The following is an 18,460-nucleotide window of genomic DNA, read 5'->3' as shown; positions in this document are numbered from 1 at the left end:
TGCGATCGTTTACAGTTGGTACGTACTTTACAGTTTATATCGCCTACGCCCTACGCCATCAGCTGTTTCGCTTTTATGTGTTGTTTCATACGGTGATATCGTACGAGTGGTGTTTTCGTTTACTTTTACGTTTACATACACTGTTATATGGAGGAACCTATCTTAGTTTAATGAAAATGTTATACAACGCGAAGGAAATGTCAATGAAGCAAATCAAAATTTAAAAATACTTCGAATAAGTGTGCTTAACTTTTTGAGGTTAGATTTTCGAGCGATTTGAAAAAAGACAGTTTTATAGAAGCTATTTATTCCATTGTTCATAATCAATGAAGACGCATTAGGAATCCTTCTCCGGGGCTTAAAAGATGTAAGTACAGTATTATACAACTTTTTTTATAGTAAACACATATATATACTCATTTATATGAATGCTTATATGTACGTATGTACATCGAACATTCTCACATACGTTTATTGCTTCTCTTTCTCGCTTTACACTTGTATGTACGTATCTTTACGTGAGTACATAAAAAATATATATTCAATAAACATCATCGCATCTTGTCATGCCGGACTACTTTCTTCATTATTATACTACACGCATAACTGGTTTCTGATTCGTTTAAAATCCGCATTGCAGTTTCTTCTAACCTAAAAGTTCAATAGTTTCTAAATAGAACAATGTGCAGTTGTAATACTACGTATTTTGTACTCGTTATAGAACAGAACAGAACGCGATAATACGAATAGAAATGTTGGCAATCGTTATGCTGTTGGCAAATTTTTGTGTAATAAGCGTCGATGAAACGAGAACAAGGACAATCGTGGAAAAAGTCAATAGTGCTGATACGTTAGGAGTTTTGATGCAGTAATAAAAATAAAACGGAGAAAGTAGCGAGAAAGAGAGAATTTGGTGAGCGCAAAAAAGAGAACCGAGAGAAAGAAGTAAAAGAGAATTTAGCTAGTTTCGAGTTTCGATCAAATTAGACGCAATGCGTCGAGAGGGTCTGCCAGGAGACCACCGCAAGAATACAAAATCACTGTATTGCACTGAAAGGCAAACACAAAACCATTTCAGTACTTCTTACCTACTTGCCTATTGACAACCTCGCCGATTCAAATCGGATCCGCTCGTATCATATCGTTTTGAATTGTATTGTATCATTCACCATGCCTCGTTCATTCAGGAGCTGTTTATTTTTCCGATTCTGTTCGTATTGTCGTCAACCGATTTCCTCTCAGAGAAGAATCGATATTCAACGATATTTCTAGAAATGATTAACTTTCGTTGCTACATTCCGAATGTTTTATGTCGAACATCGCATTAAGATGTATTTAAACCAAGAGAAAAGAAATGTCAGGAGAAACCGCAGAAAAGCTACCTCTTCTCCGATTTCAATGATTTTGAAGTATGTTACGGACATCAACATTTTGAACAACTACTTCCTATGCATATAAACGATAGTCGATCTTAGTTTCCAAGATATTCGCAAGAAACTGTCGATACCATCATGGTGAATTCTGCCTATATTGTGCGTCCGCAGCAGCGTATTCTTCATTACCGGTTGCCAACCACCTCACGACACGGCGATCGGATAAAATAACGCCTAATCCAAATCTAATTTTTATCTTTCGTGTATGGCTTATATAGGTTTGAATTAAGTGTCACTTTATCCAGGCGCCACGCTGTGACGCGGCAAGCAACTAATAATGACGCATACGCTGTTATGGACGCACAATTATAGGCAGAATTCATTGTAGTGATGCCGATAGTTTTTCGCAAATATCTCGGAAACTAAGGCCAACCGTCGGTTGTATTTATAGGAAGAAGCCGTTCAAAATGTTGGTTTTTATAATATATTCGAAAATCGTGGAAATCGGAGAGGAGATAGCAGTCCCCTATAGTTTCACCAAATGTCGATTTCCTTAACTCGAATGTAAATGTAAGGAAAAGATTCGTTTCCGCATATCTTATTGGTTAATTCGCGTTTTAACGAGGTGCGAGAAAATCTATATGCGTCTTGGCAAACAGAGACTATCAGCTACGCGCTTGAATGAAAGCAGAAGTATCGTTGTCTCCAACTTCTATTCGTGTCGAATAACATGAAGTAAGTAGATTATGTACGAATGGACCAACTCTCCCTCTATCTGCTACTATCTTTTCTTTCACCTTCCCTTTCTATCCTTTGCAGTTGCATAAGCGCAATAGGTAGCTACATACACGTGTCGACACATGCAAATTGCCCCGCTACAAAAAATTACCGAAAATACACAAATCGAACTTGTACGTTTGTTACAATTTACGGAATGTGCAAAACGAATCATATTACGGCTGATCTGTACGTGGAACGACGAAAATGACATGATCTCGCTGGATAGAATCGCGTGACGAAAATAATTGGACGATATCGCCCGGCAATGCGAGATTACCTTTATCGTCGCATTTTCGTTAGCTAGCAATTTTTCCTCGTTCATCCAACGACCGAGTTTAAATTCAGAATAATCATCTCGACAACGATATTTTCGACAAGCATAAAACGACAAATAGAAATCGTTTGGCTGGTAAGCCGCGTATAACAGTTGCACTACGGTGTAAAGTATTCTCTATCGCGTTACGTTTTACGTAATAATGCCGTTAAAAATTCTGTCTCGTTTAAGGCAAATTGGATCGGCCGTAGACGAACCGATTAAAATCGACCAGGCAACTCAAACGGATACCTTGTCGTGCTATTTCAAAGCTCGTCCGAGCCGTGTCCGCTATATACCTATAATTACTAGATACGCTATATAAATACATACATACGTATACATATATTTTCCTTCGCGAAGCCATGTCTCATTCTTGCATCCTGATAATCCTGTGGATGTTTGTTTATTTTTATGAATCATAGGCACAAGCAAGCGCTGCCACCGCGCTTTGCGGACTGGAAGCAGACTAAAAAAGCGAAGCCAACGCGGAGAAAATGAGAGCGCGGTATTGAGAAAAATGTTCTGACTTTCGCCGTAAAGTTTCATTGGAAAAAGTTTAAGAGAATAATCGTGTGGACGCGAGATAAAAGATTCGAGGGACACAGCCTCTCGTATCGTGTATGATCTCTTCTCACGATATCATCGTATATTTGCCAGTTTTCCGGGATAGCGCCACGAATAGCGTCACGTTTGTCGTAACCTCGATACGTTGTCGGGACAGAGTGGCAGAGCATCGGCGAACTCGTGGCGCCGCCCGGTTTTCAAACTTTATTCTACGCGTTACGAGTTGGCTGGTTGGATCGTTTCGAGTCCGGGCTACTATCCTTAAAAGAGGCAAAGATCGAAACTTTCGGAAATAGACGATATCTCTGTAGCGTTAGTTAATTGTAAGTAGAAAGCTAGTGTTCTCTAGTTTTGTTTCTACTTTTTCTTTTCCTACGAAAAGGGATCGAGCGAGCGAGCGAGCGACAGAGATAGAAACGGGGATAGAAAAAGTAGAAACGAAGGGAGAAGGAAGAACGAACTCGAAGAGAAGAAAAGAGACGCAGTGAATCAAAGCGAGAATGGGTCAGAGAGAGGTGTCGGGGGAGCAATGCGGCTGGGGTGTGAGGGAGGAGAGGGCAAAGGGACGGGGTGTATCGGAGGGTGAAGTTGCGCGGAGTGGAAAGCGGATAAAAGAGACGGGAGGATGCGCGCAGGCGTGAAACGGACGCGGTGAACGCTCGGCATCCGCGTGGCGCGAGTTAGAAGTTGGCTTCGCGCTTTTAGTCTCAGCTCGTGTCCCTTGTCTCGTTCATCCTCGTTCACCCGTCTTCGTAGAGGAACGAAGAACCAAGAGTCGTTCCCGAGACGTCGAATTCGTCCCGACCGAGTCTCGAGTCGTCGAACTTCGAAAAGCAAGGGGAAAGGAAAGGAAAAGAAGTTAAGAGAAAGAAAAAAGAAAAGGAAAGAAATGCACCGCGTTACGATGAAGCATGTCGATGATCCGGTCGGTGTTGACCGTTCTCATGTTTCGATGTTTGGTACGAAACGCGTCCTTTCGTAGCATCGAAAGAGCACATTTCGATGGAAAGCGCGACCGGAAAAAGAGAAAATGTCCGAGAAGTGTACAATCGGCGAGCCGCAGATGCAAAAAGTGGGACATGACGGTATTCTCGAAGACAAAATAGGGAAAAAGAAAAGTACCGCGCAACGACGATGGCGCATCCTCGCTAAGGCGCTGATCGGTCCCCAGGAACCGATTTCGGTGGATACGGAGGACGAGATCTCGGTTCGCCGTTTCACCAGTTTCGACTTGTTAAGAGTCGACCGCATGGAGAGCAGTGCCGCGGATCCAGATTCCGCAGTTTGGTACGAATATTCGACAGTTTTAGAGAACAAGCTGTTTACTGTAGAGATCCGTCGATTAAACAAGAATTTTACGGCGAACGAATTGATTGGTTTCAACAATACCGGCAACATCTGCGTCTGGCCGTCGGAGGAATGCTTGGCATACTATTTGTTGAAAAACCGACAGCTGTGTCGAAACAGAAAAGTCCTCGAACTCGGCGGCGGTATGAGCTGTCTGGCAGGGGTGATCGTCGCCAAGTACTGCGATCCGAAGGAAATCGCACTGACAGATGGCAACGTGACCAGCGTGAACAACGTACGACGTATCATATTTAGGAACGGTATGACCGATTTCGTGGATTGCGGCGTGGTTCAATGGGCCAAAGCGGCCAGGGCGATCAGGGCAGCCAGATCGGTCAGGGCGTTCGCACACCCGCACCCCAACGGCCTTCGAGTCAAGGTGAATTCTTCTTCTCGCGTCTATTACGCGTCTCGTCTTGTTCACGCGCGCGCCTCTCTATCGCCTCGTGCACCTCCTCGTAAAGTAGACCGATGATGATAGGGAAGCAGCAACTATTCGATACACGATGAGAACACGCGGCGCGCATTACATACGCCACGCGGTAGCCCCGCTAACCTAACGCACCGGATCGCGCGCTAGCTTTCGAGCGTTCGTCCTTTCTCGAGCTTTCCCATCGACGAGAATCGCGCGTGCGCGCTTTTCTTCAGCACGATGCTACGGACGAATTCCAGTTGGTCTACCGCGACCCTTTACGCTTGAATTTTCTCTTGTTCTTGACCGATCGTGATCCGTTTTTCTTCCTTTGAGAATCGCGAAAACGTTTACCCTTTGAACGAGATACGCTCGCGATTTCCTCGATACATTACGCTAATTGTACCTCCGAGAAGACGATTCAAAAATTATCGCCTCTACGTAATTCGTTCGATCCACAACGAACACGACGACCACAATGTCTCGTTCGCTGTCGCACCAGTTACTTTTTTCCTACATCTCGTACCGCATCAATCGTTTGCTCGATCGATCGATGTTCCTGTGTCATCGTGATTGAGATCGTTGTCGTCGTCGTCGTCGCCGTCGTTGCTGATTAAAGCCGCAAGGTGCAACGGAATTTTCACTCGTCGTTCGATCGAAGCTGTTCGAGTGTTCGGTAAAAGCTTGGGAATTTCTGAATTGAATTTTTACCGGTAGAACTGGACTGGCGGCGCCAAGGATGTTGCAAAATTTACGGGAAAGCTATACGACGTGATCCTGTGCGCGGACTGTCTCTTCTTCGACGAGGCTCGGTCAGACTTGGTGGAAACGATCTACGGTTGGCTGGCAAACGACGGCATCGCCTTGGTGATGGCGCCAAGACGAGGATCTACTTTCGAGCAATTCACCGAAGCAGCGGTAAAACGAGGTTTCGTCGCACGGCGAATAGACCGTTACGATGGAATGATTTGGTCGAGGCATCTGGAGTTGTTGGAGCACAGCCAGGAGTATTGTCCAGACCTCCATTATCCGATCCTTTTGGAGCTGACCAAGCAAAAGAAAACGTCACCCGGATGATACGTGTCGATCGTCGAGCAGCTCGCCAACGAGATCACCATCCACATCCACATCTAGATTCAAAGAGTTCCTCCCTGGCCCATTTTATCTCGATTCCGGGCCATTCCCTTATACCATTCCGTTACCACCCTACTAGTTTAGCTTTTCCACCCGATCGATTTTTACCTCCTTTTCTCTGCTTTTTCCTCTATGCAGTCTTCTCTCGAATACGCAATCTTTTTTTCTTCCATCCATATCCGTTCTTCGAATATACCTAATATTATAAGTAGCTATCAATTTAAAGCAACTACGAACGTGAAATCGTACTATCGAGTATAATCGAATCGTTCGAAAACGCATTCGATGAAACCGATTAACCGATGTGTTACATACGTGTTTCTACTATTAATCGATAGTTACGATTAAAGATTGCTTTTCCATTACACGATACGCGTTACCCGAACGACTTGTAAACGATAGTATTTCAAGTACCTGATGTTAGACTGATAGAAGTGAAAAATGGCAATCGCGATTCTCGTAAGTGCACTCGGACAGTTTATCGCTGCGAGAATAGAAAATAAATTGGCATTCGTACGTATCTAGCGTGGATTATACAAATAGTCGTGATTGTACGATAAAAGAAACGTAAAGAAAGGACACGGTAAAGGCGTATACGGTAACATGTATACACGGTTTATCCGATAACGCTTGTTTCGTTCCTCTCCTCGTTAGACTTTAAGAAGTCGATTTTTCCTAAAAGCGGCACATGTTTGTCGATGTTCGAAGAAATTTGGAGTTTTGTTTCATATTTCACGCTGTTATGACAGCAACGGTCGGCATACGAGCAGATCGAAGCTAACGACCAACGTCAATCGCTATCGTAAATCTTCTTCGTGAATGCTTTTTGCCGTTTATATGCCACCTTTTCGATCTAGCTTTCAATCGAGGGTCCAAAACGATCTTTCTACAAGATAAAGACGAAAGACTTTTTTACACGTAGCCGTATGTATATACGTACTACGGATCCGTATATCGTTGCGCGTTTCAGCAGCTCTTTAAGTTCGATTAAAATTATATCTTTTTTTTTTTTTAATAAACGATCCAAAAACAAACGGACTTTCAAATTAATCCAGTAATGCGGTATACGTAGAAAGTGTACGTACATCGCGGTAAATGCCAATTCGAACTACGCGATTAATATTTATACGTACGCGTAAATATTTATTCGTTCGTATCGATTCAACGAAAATGATTTTTCTGAAATATCTGAAATCCTGATGATTACCGAGTATAGCACGATTTCCTTCTTTTCCTCTTTCCTCCTTCTCTTCGTTCCTTTCTTGCTTTATCCTTCTCTTGTCTATATATTTTCTTTCACGTTTTTTTCTTTACAACCGAGTTGCAGCGCAGACCGAACAATTACTACAAAGGACCAACCTAGTTCAGCATAGTCAAAGCTACCAAATTTCCATTATTGCGTACTTATCTGTATCTTTACGGAGATAACGACGAGTATTTGTACGTACGTGCGTATGTGAGTATAGATGTATGTGTGTCAGATATGTAAGGAAATTATTACAAATAAAATATTTTCACTTATTCCTTTGAATATGCCGTTTTGCTATCGATCCAACCGTCTAGCAGTTTTTCGACCAGATCTAGTCCTAGCCAGATGCTCTCGCACAATTTCACTTTCCCCTCAAACGATACGGCGTCCTGCGATCTACACGTGCTGTCTTTTCATCGATTTTGTACGTCTACTTTTCTACGATATTTTTCTTTTGCTTCCCGTCTCACGTTATCGTCGTTTTCCTCTTCTCTTTTTTCTCTTTATTTCTTTCTCTCGTTCTTTCTTATTCGCACGATATATTTCCGATTCATACGATCGATTGCTAATCGTCTAATAATTATGTAGTACGATCATCATAATTTGTGCAGATTATTTTTAGCTTTCTGTTGGAAGGTTTGGGTAGAAAGTATCCGTTTGCGTATTTATTATTAGTACTTAGTAGATGTTTACCGACCTTCCCCTATATAGAACTACAATGCAATGCAATCATGTATGGCGTTCTCATCGATTGAAAAAAACGCCGTGCCTGTGCTATTATTAATCGCCGTTGATAATCACTGTTTGTTGTATGGAAAAAATGTGATGTAATCAAGTTGCGCGTTTCGAAAATTTATCAATAGAATCGCCGTTCGAAATCCTGACGCATCTCGTTGACAAGTAAAATCGTCGTCGAATCGTTCAAAACCTGTATTGAACCTACCAACTGGACTACCGAATTGTAACGTAACCGGTTTGTCAGTGTTTTATAGTTGTGTTATCGTTGTCCATAATACACACGTGGACTGGTGCATCCTCCTTCGGATTTTCCGTATTTGCCCACTGTTCCAAGAAAATTAATCCACGGACATATTCATGGAAGATAATCTTTTTACGTTAATCGATGGACAATGAGAATGAAATTATTCAACTATTAAGCAACTTTTCTGCTTTCCAATCGTAGCTGCCTTCCAGCCACTGATAAACAAACGCATCGATCGAATCGAACAACTCAAATAGCATTTATCGAATATCGGTGCATAGAGACTCGCGAGAAGAAAGAGAGAAGGAGAGAGAGAGCGCGCAAATGCGAAAGTAAGGAACCATAATAGGATGTTGCTTGCGCTTCATAGATAGGACTACTCGAAACAGGCCACATGGAATAACGGTGAAACAAAAGATAAAGATTTTCCCTACTTGCGTGTATATTTAGAGCGAATCGAATTGGAACAGTTGGTCGTTTATCAGAATTTTCATATCGTGTACCTGTTCCATCGTTAATGAGAATGACATCGTTGCTGTATGCATTCATCTAACGCGTATATTGATTTCCAGCATTGGGCTCGTTATAAATTGTATAGGTTCTCGTGAATGTTCGTGTTCTCTAGTAAAAGATATTCGTCGTGATAAACGACACGATGTGTTTTATTCGTTATTCGTATTCGTTAATCTTGAACACTGTCAAAAAGACGAACAAGCCACAAAGTAACGACATTGATATTGCACGCGGTTTATAAGATGCGTCTTTTAAACGTTGAAACACGTATACAACCCCCCAAGATAAAATTAGAACAAACCACGAACCTTTTTTCCGCTCGAGCGTAGAGCTATAAAACTATGTAACAAACCCGGTTCGGAACGACGCCATATATTTTCAAATCATTTGGCCGTCGAAATTCCCTTTTAAACAATTTCAGGCATAATTCTCGATCTAACGATCTAATAACGTGACGATAATATCTGTAAGCTTGGAGGAAAAGGCTTTGGACGCTCGAACGTGTAATACTTATGAACGAATAAATACGATCGCGTTCCATCCTGTACCATCTCTCCTGTCTAAAAATAAATCGTTGCGTAAAATTAAGGGCGTGCCTGATGGGTACATCGTGGTGGTCGTGATCGTGATCGTTGTCGTCGTCGTGTGGTCGTCGTGGAAATTACATTTCGTAGGTGCCAATTGTTTTTGGCTGGTCGCTACTTGAAATTTATCAAAGATTTTTCTGATTCTCAACAAGCCAGTTTCGCAAGCTAATTCTCCGTTTGAGCAACTTCATCCCACGTCCTACGGATGGTCATACGATCGGACGATTGCTTAAAACGAATCTCTGTTCCCCTCTGTCAGCATCATTTAAAGATGATTTCAAGATGATTCTCGAAAAAATTCCACCCGCTTTGGATATAATCGCCTATCTTGATCAAACACTCATGCCAAAAAGTAAGCACGGAAATATACTCTGGTGTTGGCCGATTACAAGAACGGCATCGTGGCTGACGGTTCTATTCGCGTGCTATACGTTCGACTGGCGAGGATGCTGGTGGATTTCGAGCCTCGAAGAATTTTGCCCTCGCCCTCGCTGTAAACAACTACGTACACCGGACGTCCTATCGCGCCTCTACCGAGCGCACTTCTGTTCCATTAAAAATCGAGAAATCAGCAGGAAGAAGGTCGTCAATTATAGATAGATAAAGTTGTTGCCACGTGTACTATGAAATGAACGTGTTTAATAGTCATAATGTTGCGACAGAGTATTGCGGAAAGTACGAACGATGCACCTAACACAAAGATACCGGGGTACCAATTGGCTCCTAGACGATTAGCTAGTTGGCCAACCTTAATCTTCCCGCTACCTATTTATAGGCTTATGTTACTATTAATACACGCTCTATTATTGTCATAACGTGGCATTGTTGAAGGAATTGCGATTTGTTCGATGGACGACCAGCGAAAATAAAAAGGTCGAGTATTATTGCAGACAGAACGCGTTCAAACGAGCGAACGCGATCATCCGATCGTGTAAATTTCAGTAATTTCCAAAGCTACGAAACGATTGTCTAATTGCCAACTAATTTCCAACGAACGTTATTAATCTCTCGTTTCTTTCCTCTTCTTCTTTCTTTCTCAATAATTTGCCTTACCGCAAGAGTAATTCAGATTGTCCTATTGGCGTATGGGACATCGTGTATGGTATGCGAAAAGAAAGAAGAAGAAAGATACGAAGGAGCTGTATTAAATTTTGTTCCAGGGCGGACTATTGGAAGTCTCAAGGACGTAAATTTTGTGATTTCTGCAAGTGTTGGATTGCTGACAATAAACCTAGTATCGACTTTCACGAAGGTGGTAAGAAGCACAAGGAAAATGTTAGCAAACGACTTAAGGAAATCCACAAAAACAGTGCAAAGCAGGCGAAGCAAAACAAGAAAATCGAAGGCGATATTAAGAAAATGGAGAACGTACGTTGTTTTTATTTTTTAGATGTGTGCTGTTAATGAAATAAAAAATGTGCAAGGTATTATTCAACAAGCATTTGAAATAGTTAATTGTTTCTCTTTGTTTGTCACATTTAGGCAGCTATGGCCGCATACTTGAAGGATGTAGAAAACAATACGAGAGATATGACCGCGGACAGGATCATCAAAGAGAAATTCAATCGGTTAGAAACAAAAGACGTGAGTATTTGACATTACCTATATTAATGAAAGCATTGCATTAATGAAATCTTTCGTCATCTTAATTCGTTTTTGACAAAAGGAAAAAGAAAGGAGAAAATGCATACATTGCAGGTGCCGTCGAATTTTAATCGTGTAGCGACAGCCACTACAGAAACACAGTTTAAGTTTAAAGGTGAAAATCAACAGGTGGGAATTCAAATACCAATCGATCGTTCTATACCGAACAACCTCTTTAACGTACTCATTCGTGAAAGCTTTCGACAACTACAATAACAGACACTGTAACATTTCAGTTCTCTCAGGAAGTCGACCCATGTGATCCAACTCTCTCGAGACATACAACACAACAATCGAAATCTCAACAAAGAGGCGATAACAGGAATCAAGGGAAAAGCAGAATAGGAAAGGGAAAAGGAAAAGGGAAAAAAATTGTGGAAGACGAGCGTCCTGCGAAACCTGTTCAAAAACTTTGGTACGAAGCTCTCAGTCCTGAAGGGTACACGTATTATTGGCACATCGAAAGCAACGGTGAGTACATATTATATCCGTGTGTGTATGTATATCAATTTCGAACTTTTTTCTACTTCGTTTTTTTTTTCTTTTCCCTTCTTTTTCTTTCTTTTTTACTTTTCGCATAATTCTCCGCTTCTGTTAATTATAGTTCTCATTTTGTACGCTAGAATCCGTTTGGGATCCACCAGAGGAAGGATACATGACGTTCGCGGAACAAGAAGAAGAAGCAAAGGAACAAGCGCTTCAAGAGGAATTATTAAAACAATTGGATAAGGAAGAAGCGATCGCAAATGCGGACATCCTCGAAGAGAAACGGGCCAATGCCGAGAGACAAAAGTTGAAGGAACTGAGAAAGGTACCCGGTACCCAATCACAACTAGGAACAAATGAAAATACAGCAGAGAAAACGGAAACCGGAACCGAAGAGGAGAGCCGACCGTATAGGCGAGACTATAGCATTCCGCTAAAATCGCATCCATATGGACCTTGGCAAACTGTTCAAAAGATGTAAGTATTGTTCAGAAATAACATATGCATACAAAACAGAAAGAGGGTAAAAGGAAAAGAGAGAAATAAATTATCATTAGATAAATTAACAAATAAGACAACGTTCTAACATGTTCCGTTTCAGCGAAACGAAACCGGTGGACTTTCAGTTGCCACAGCAAAGACAACAGCAATTACAATTACCCGTCTTTGAGAAAACAGAACCGACGTCGGTGCAAAGAACTTTCAAAGAAAAGATTATCACGCAAATCGACGTAGCTGACAGTGACGATGATGGACAACCAACTAAATTTAAGAAACGAAAAGTTGGTAATAGAAATGTACGGCAGAGATTAACCGACGACTGATAATAATCGTGCCAATGATTAACGTGTATTTGATCGATTGTTACACGTTATACTCATTTTAATCGGACGAACATATCATTGTTGTGTTCTTTCGAAATTACACTGTTCATTTAGTATAAAATATTCCAAGAACTCAATGATTCTATTATTTTCTTACAACTTGCAGATTCTTACTAGAGAAATACAAATAAAAACCAAATAAGATAGTTATATTTTAAGCATGTTTAAAAACAGATATCACATGTATGAAATGATAATATAAGATGAAATATCTTTTTCATTCGTAGTTTATGTAACACAAGTTACATAACAGACGGAAATTTCTCTTGTATTCATTTTTTGTTTCCTTTTCTGTTTCCTTTTCCGCTATAGACCATACGAATGTGTTTACTATACGATCAGGTACTTTGACAAAATTTAATTACTCGTCCGACTGACGAATGGTGAAAAGCGTTATTTACAATGTTCTCAAATTAGTTCAGGTAGCGGTGCATTTCTTTTAGTAATTTCATTTGACGAAACATATTGTTTATTGTCTAACGAGTAAAAAACACCGTTAAGTCGATCCAAAATTACTTGACGAGGTTGCCCCTTCGTTTCTGGGATAAGAATAAAAATAAACGCGAAAGTAGTCGCGCAAAAGATCCCGAACAGAAAGAAACAGCCGTGCATACCTAACAAAGCGAGTACACTTGGAAACAACTTAACGACGACGAACGCCATGCCCCAAGCGGTAAACATCCCGAGAGTTACTATGGAACTCGCAACATCTCTGCTAAGTATTTCCGAAGAGATCACGTATGGACCTGGTCCCATACCTAAACCGTATGCGATCATATAAATGGACAAGGCTACTATTGAAATCCAACTGAACTGGCTGACATCGTATCCAAGCGTTTGCAGGTAACAGAACACTCCGAGCACAAAGTGGCATGTACCCATCCCTAAACAGGAGGTTAGAAGCAACGGTCTTCTACCAACTCTTTCCACCAACGTGGTAGATAAGCACGAGCCGAACACTTGAATCACGCCCACGATAATTGCCGAACTGTTTGGTGACAGTGAACTTCCTGATATCTTAAATATCGTTTCTGTATAGCTTATCTACGGAAAAGAAAAGGAACATGTCAATATAAAAGACCGACCGACGTATACACTCGTGCGAATGTTTTCTTACCATAACAAATATCCCGGCAAGTTGTTGTCCACCGAATAGCCCCAGGGTAATGAACAATCCTTTGATCGTTGCTTGGTCTCGAAACATCTCTGACAGCTTGTTCGTCGATCGTCCCGGAACGTCCAACTCTTTCGCTTCTTCCTGTAAACGCAACATTTCTCGCTCCATCGTCGGCTTGTGTCCGCCTCTCAACCATGTTAGAGACCTACAGGAAATACGAAAAAGAACGTCGCACCAAAATTGTAAACATTGCGCGCGTCCGTTTGATCGCAAAAAAATTGCCCATGCTTACCTAGCCGCTTCGTTGATTCGATTGCATCGCAACAAATACACAGGCGATTCCGGTACGAAAGGAAACAGCACGATGTACAACAAAGGTAATGCAAGCATTATGATCGAGAATAACCGATATGAGAGCAGAGCTCCAAGTATATAGCCAAGAAGAATGCCGCCATTCAACAAGAATACCAGTAGGCTGCCTAACATTCCGCGTATTCCATCGCTCGCGATTTCAGACACGTACAACGGCACCAAAAACAATGCCATCCCACCAGATATACCCGCAAAGAAACGCGCGACAAATAAGTATGTTTGTTGCGTCGCGAAGACAGTAAACAACCAATTGGAACAAAGTGCGAAAGCCATCAAATAACCGGTCATCTTACGCCCGAATCTATTTGCTATCGTGCCGACTATCAAACTTGTTAAAGCAGCTGTTATGCATGTGATCCCGGTCAACCAGGATGCTGCTTCATTCGTCATCGGCTCGTTACCCACCGGCGGATTCTCACTTTGTAGTTGCGGTATCGTTGGCGATTGCCAACCTATCATTGTTCCAAGCGACAGAGATGAGAGGTTTGCTAGAAAAGAACACGTTATTACTTCTAGTTCTCTCTATTATAAGCTATGGCTACCTTCACTCCCATCTATCCGACAATACTCACCGATTAGCGCAACGAGAAGTTGTCGAAACCTCCCTGGCTCGTCTATTTTACTCCCCTTGACCATTGCTTCTCTTATAACTTTCTTTTCATCTATCTCACCCTACCTTTTTGTCACCCGATTCCCCTATTGCAATGCTTCTTTATCCCAAAACAAAATACGTGCTCTCTTGTCTGTCTGTCTGTCTGTTTGTCTGTGTGCTTGCCCACCTGCCCGTTCAAAATCCTTACTACTGGAGAACTTTTCTATTCCATCTTCCTAATAAACAGTTTTCTGTCTCTGTACGTTAACGCAGTCTTTCTGCGTTGTTCAATTTATACCGATCGGTAATCGTTTCATTACCGAACTCGAATAAGTCAAATATAGTTCTCTTATCTTCTCTTTCGCCTAGCTCCCTTATTCTTTGTGTACTCGACAAACAATCACGTATTTGTCATAATCACTTTCCCCGCTGTCCTTTTTTACTTTTCCATTCTTATTTTCCGCAAATTTAAATTCAATTCTTATAACAATATAAATTCTCATTGTTCTTTTGTACATTAGTACTTTGTTTTCCTATTAAACATGAACTTTAATAGTTGTTACAAGCTTACGAAAAATATTTTCAATTCTGCAAATAAAATCGTTTCACTATCGTCACCTCAACATAATTAAACATTCCGCTATGATTTACTGCTAGATCTATGCTACCGGCTCTTAACTCGGGGTTAATTTACGATCTCCTACCAGTATCTTCAAGCGAAGGGTTTTAAATTAATTTATGTACTCCCATGTACATATCAATTTTTGGTGCATAATTCCACGCGAATTCGTCATGCGACAATACCACGATAATATCACAAATAACTATGTAAGTACTTATGTTATATATTGCAATTTTACAATGATAAGTAGAATTCCACTAATTAGAGCGATTATTTGATAAAATAAAAGAACTGTTCATGGTAAATTTCTTAATCATTGCCTAGGCAGATTCGTCTGCCTACAAACAGCATCTATCGCATCAGTCATACTGGTGCAATTAACTCTTTCTTTATCAACTACAGTTATAACTTTATGTTTCTATCATCTTGCTTTTAGAATATTGGATGAACAAATAGATCATTTTTGATAAGAATATTATATAGTTAGTTAAATATATACAACATATATTTAACATCAGCGATGACTGATAACTATCGTGCGATACTCGATTCGTACAGGGATGAGTACTCGTGCGAAGAGACGCGGCGTATGAAACCGTGTACTTACATTAAATATGTATGTATGTAGTTTCAACTATATACACACTGATGCAATACGTCAGAACGTATCTGGCTAGATAACAGCGAAGCAGGTACTTAACCTAACAAAACTTTCCTTCGTGTTCCATATCTACAAAATCGTCAAAATACCAAAAAAAATAAACGGAAATTCACATCATTTCTAAATAAATATTGTTCAATTATAAGAACGAATTTGTATTAAAAATAATAATTTTGTTTTTCCAAAAATATAAACGGCAATATTAGACTAACAAATGCTGGCAATGTTAATTTTAATTAGTAAAGGAGATATTTTTTTAATAACATAATATATTCTTTTATCTCATCTTTTACTATAGCTCTTTCTTCGTTCTTAATCTTAAGTTCTAAACTCCTTAACTTGTTCAACCTGTATTATAAAGATGTCTTCTTAGTTACTCAAAGAAATATTGCAGACACTTCCCATTTGTGTAACACCTCAATTTCGAAAGAAACTTGGAAAAGTTTTATGAATATATACAAATTAAATATGACATTCATGATATGTTTTTATTTGTTATGTCACCTCACCTATGATATTATTACATAGATAACAGTATTTCATAAAACTTCTCTTGGATTGATTGTTACATATTACTTTTCTTTTACAACAACATTTCTTTTTGTTCTTCCTGAAAGATGCGCTGCCTCTTTCTGTATTCAACATTGTATTTATATATATCGTGAATCATGGCATGGCACTGCAGTGGAGCTACAAACCAAGAAATGGTAACTAAATTAAAAGGTAAAGTCTCTTTGTAATAACTTTGATAAATTGACACTGAGTACCGATATGACAATATGGTAATATACAGGACTTAATTATGAAATTGTTATATTTTAGAAGCAGGTATTTTAACAACGGACAGAGCAGAAGCAGCAATGCTTGCTGTAGATAGAGCACACTATTATCATGAATCAAATCCATATCTTGATCAACCAAGAAAAATTGGTTACAATGTTACAATTAGTGCTCCCCACATGGTTAGTAAACTACTTTATATATATTTATTATTTAGGTTATACACATATTATATAATAAACTATTGTTACACAAGTGATTAAAAAATATGTAATAACAAATTTGGATATAGTAACTAGCAAAATTATAGAAATTTAACTATTTTAAATTTATAACTATATCTACTTCTGGAGTAAAACAAACATTGTTTTTCAGCATGCATATGCTTTGTCCATTCTCTCTGACCAATTATTTGATGGAGCAAAAGCATTGGACGTTGGTTCAGGATCTGGTTACTTGTCAGCATGTATGGCATTTATGGTGGGTCCACGTGGTCATGTGGTTGGGATCGATCATATTCCAGAGCTAATAGAAATCTCTATGAAAAACGTAAGCGAAGATTGTCCTCATTTCATCAAGGAAGAACGCATTAAATTTGTAGGTAAGAAAATGCCAAGCTATAAACACGTCGTTGCAATTTCTATTCACGAATAGTTGGTGTCGGGAAAAAGGAAAAAGGAATTCCTTGTCAGTATCTGGTCTTTTTCCTACGACGTTTGAAAACTTCACATATTTAAGAATTTGAAAATAACGTAGATATGTTGAAGTAAAAAATAATCGTGATCCACCAACGTGGATTAGGTATGTACCTTGCCACGAAGAATCAGACAGGACCGTGTCCACCAACTGCGTGACTTTGACTGTGCATTATATAAAACATAGACCAAAGACTAACAACAGGTCATTGTAAATGCGCCTAGTGGGAGACGGCCGATTGGGATATGCTGCTGAAGCCCCTTACAACGCGATTCATGTTGGAGCGGCAGCGGAAACTTTACCACAACAGGTACCGCAATACACTTAAAGATATAAACATATGTATATACCATTACATATTCTTGTAACAAATTATTAAGATTGAAGATTGTCCTGCATTTCAGCTGATAGATCAACTAACTCCTGGTGGACGGTTAGTTTGTCCGGTCGTTGCCATAGAAGGTCTTCAGAGGTTTCAAGATCTGGTACAAGTAGATAAGAACATTGATGGTACGATCACAAAAAAAAAGCTAATGCAAGTCTCCTATATTCCTCTTACCGATCCTGCTACTCAATTATCAAATGATTATTAATACAATATATTGAAACACTTAGAAATTATATAAGCAACTTTCAGTGTCGAAACACAAGATTATCATTGGCTAAGACGATGATTTTGTCGTGATAACAATGATTTTCTCAATGAATGTTAACTTGGACGAATATATTTCTTTCTTTCCTCTCGCGTTACTTAGTATTCTTGAGATAATGATTTTTTTTTACTGACACGTGCAACGATAAAATATATTTTTCATGTATGAAGTAGCTCAACGGAGTGTTCGCTTAATAATGTACCACTGGTATTGTTATAATAACTAAGCATATGATTAATGATATACATTTAAGTAAAATTGATGAAACTCGTTTGAATATTCTGAATTATCTTTCATTGTTCACATATTTAAAAAAAATAACAAATGTATGTATTTAATGGATTATTTATAGATACAAGTTTTTAGTCTTTAGGTTAGCTTAGTTTAGTTACATAAATCGAGTAATATAAAGACAGACTGCTTGAAATTTAGTTTTGAAATTGCCGCCATAGTAGCATAGTGATATTTGTCGGTCCTGTGTATAAAAGCTAACCTAAAAAAAGGAAATCAATGCAACGATGAGGTGTGTCAGCAACGCAAATAGATTAGTTTTTAGCATAAACTCAAATTATTAGAAGTTTTACGTTAAAAAGAAGATTATCGAATCTATAAAAGATTTCGTGATTGAACAAAGAATACTTGTTAAATTATGAAGTAGCAGAGAACATTAAATGAAAAAATAGGAAACAACTTCGA

The 18,460-nt window shown here is 39.6% G+C and overlaps 4 protein-coding genes across 7 annotated transcripts; 3 read left to right on the top strand and 1 right to left on the bottom strand.

Moving 5' to 3' along the window:
- The first annotated feature begins 68 nt into the window (after positions 1–68).
- LOC122566983 (WW domain-binding protein 4) lies at positions 69–12,531 on the top strand. 4 transcript variants are annotated; one of them, XM_043725009.1, is made up of 7 exons: positions 69–367; positions 10,418–10,625; positions 10,740–10,841; positions 10,956–11,030; positions 11,138–11,372; positions 11,525–11,864; positions 11,989–12,531. In XM_043725009.1, coding segments are annotated over exons 1-7 (1,185 nt in total). In that variant the 5' UTR covers positions 69–365; the 3' UTR covers positions 12,212–12,531. The 4 variants fall into 4 exon arrangements, with proteins under 4 accessions (XP_043580944.1, XP_043580943.1, XP_043580945.1 ...); XM_043725008.1 differs by lacking the exon at positions 69–367 and adding an exon at positions 2,089–2,108; XM_043725007.1 differs by lacking the exon at positions 69–367 and adding an exon at positions 10,206–10,359.
- LOC122566985 (calmodulin-lysine N-methyltransferase) lies at positions 3,686–7,457 on the top strand. Its single transcript, XM_043725011.1, has 2 exons — positions 3,686–4,759; positions 5,510–7,457. The coding sequence occupies exons 1-2, from the start codon at positions 4,064–4,066 to the stop codon at positions 5,867–5,869; spliced, it is 1,056 nt and encodes a 351-aa protein (XP_043580946.1). The 5' UTR covers positions 3,686–4,063; the 3' UTR covers positions 5,870–7,457.
- On the bottom strand, positions 12,404–15,173 carry LOC122566979 (facilitated trehalose transporter Tret1-like). The gene is made up of 4 exons (XM_043725001.1): positions 14,333–15,173; positions 13,681–14,248; positions 13,389–13,593; positions 12,404–13,315 (listed from the first exon to the last, which is right to left on the bottom strand). The coding sequence occupies exons 1-4, from the start codon at positions 14,394–14,396 to the stop codon at positions 12,680–12,682; spliced, it is 1,473 nt and encodes a 490-aa protein (XP_043580936.1). The 5' UTR covers positions 14,397–15,173; the 3' UTR covers positions 12,404–12,679.
- Positions 15,174–15,614: 441 nt separating this feature from the next.
- Positions 15,615–18,043, top strand: LOC122566987 (protein-L-isoaspartate(D-aspartate) O-methyltransferase-like). The gene is made up of 6 exons (XM_043725013.1): positions 15,615–15,666; positions 16,253–16,358; positions 16,458–16,597; positions 16,791–17,016; positions 17,336–17,421; positions 17,516–18,043. Exons 2-6 carry the CDS (start codon positions 16,304–16,306, stop codon positions 17,702–17,704), a joined length of 696 nt encoding a protein of 231 aa, XP_043580948.1. The 5' UTR covers positions 15,615–15,666; positions 16,253–16,303; the 3' UTR covers positions 17,705–18,043.
- The last annotated feature ends 417 nt before the right edge of the window (positions 18,044–18,460 follow it).

This window comes from Bombus pyrosoma, linkage group LG4 (genome assembly GCF_014825855.1).
Source record: "Bombus pyrosoma isolate SC7728 linkage group LG4, ASM1482585v1, whole genome shotgun sequence".
Classification (NCBI taxonomy): Eukaryota; Metazoa; Arthropoda; class Insecta; order Hymenoptera; family Apidae; genus Bombus; species Bombus pyrosoma.
This window is presented reverse-complemented; position numbering and strand designations above follow the sequence as displayed.

Bases quoted from the DNA above. Each gene is read 5' to 3' on its own strand.
- LOC122566985 (XM_043725011.1), top strand. From the start codon at position 4,064: ATGTCCGAGAAGTGTACAATCGGCGAGCCGCAGATGCAAAAAGTGGGA. The intron at 4,760-5,509 runs GTGAATTCTTCT...TTTTACCGGTAG, and splicing joins CCAACGGCCTTCGAGTCAAG to AACTGGACTGGCGGCGCCAA.
- LOC122566983 (XM_043725007.1), top strand. The intron at 10,626-10,739 runs GTACGTTGTTTT...TGTCACATTTAG, and splicing joins ATATTAAGAAAATGGAGAAC to GCAGCTATGGCCGCATACTT. The intron at 11,865-11,988 runs GTAAGTATTGTT...GTTCCGTTTCAG, and splicing joins TGGCAAACTGTTCAAAAGAT to CGAAACGAAACCGGTGGACT.
- LOC122566979 (XM_043725001.1), bottom strand. From the start codon at position 14,396: ATGGTCAAGGGGAGTAAAATAGACGAGCCAGGGAGGTTTCGACAACTT. The intron at 13,594-13,680 runs GTAAGCATGGGC...TATTTCCTGTAG, and splicing joins CGAATCAACGAAGCGGCTAG to GTCTCTAACATGGTTGAGAG. The intron at 13,316-13,388 runs GTAAGAAAACAT...TCTTTTCCGTAG, and splicing joins TTGCCGGGATATTTGTTATG to ATAAGCTATACAGAAACGAT.
- LOC122566987 (XM_043725013.1), top strand. From the start codon at position 16,304: ATGGCATGGCACTGCAGTGGAGCTACAAACCAAGAAATGGTAACTAAA. The intron at 16,359-16,457 runs GTAAAGTCTCTT...GTTATATTTTAG, and splicing joins AATGGTAACTAAATTAAAAG to AAGCAGGTATTTTAACAACG. The intron at 17,017-17,335 runs GTAAGAAAATGC...AAATGCGCCTAG, and splicing joins AGAACGCATTAAATTTGTAG to TGGGAGACGGCCGATTGGGA.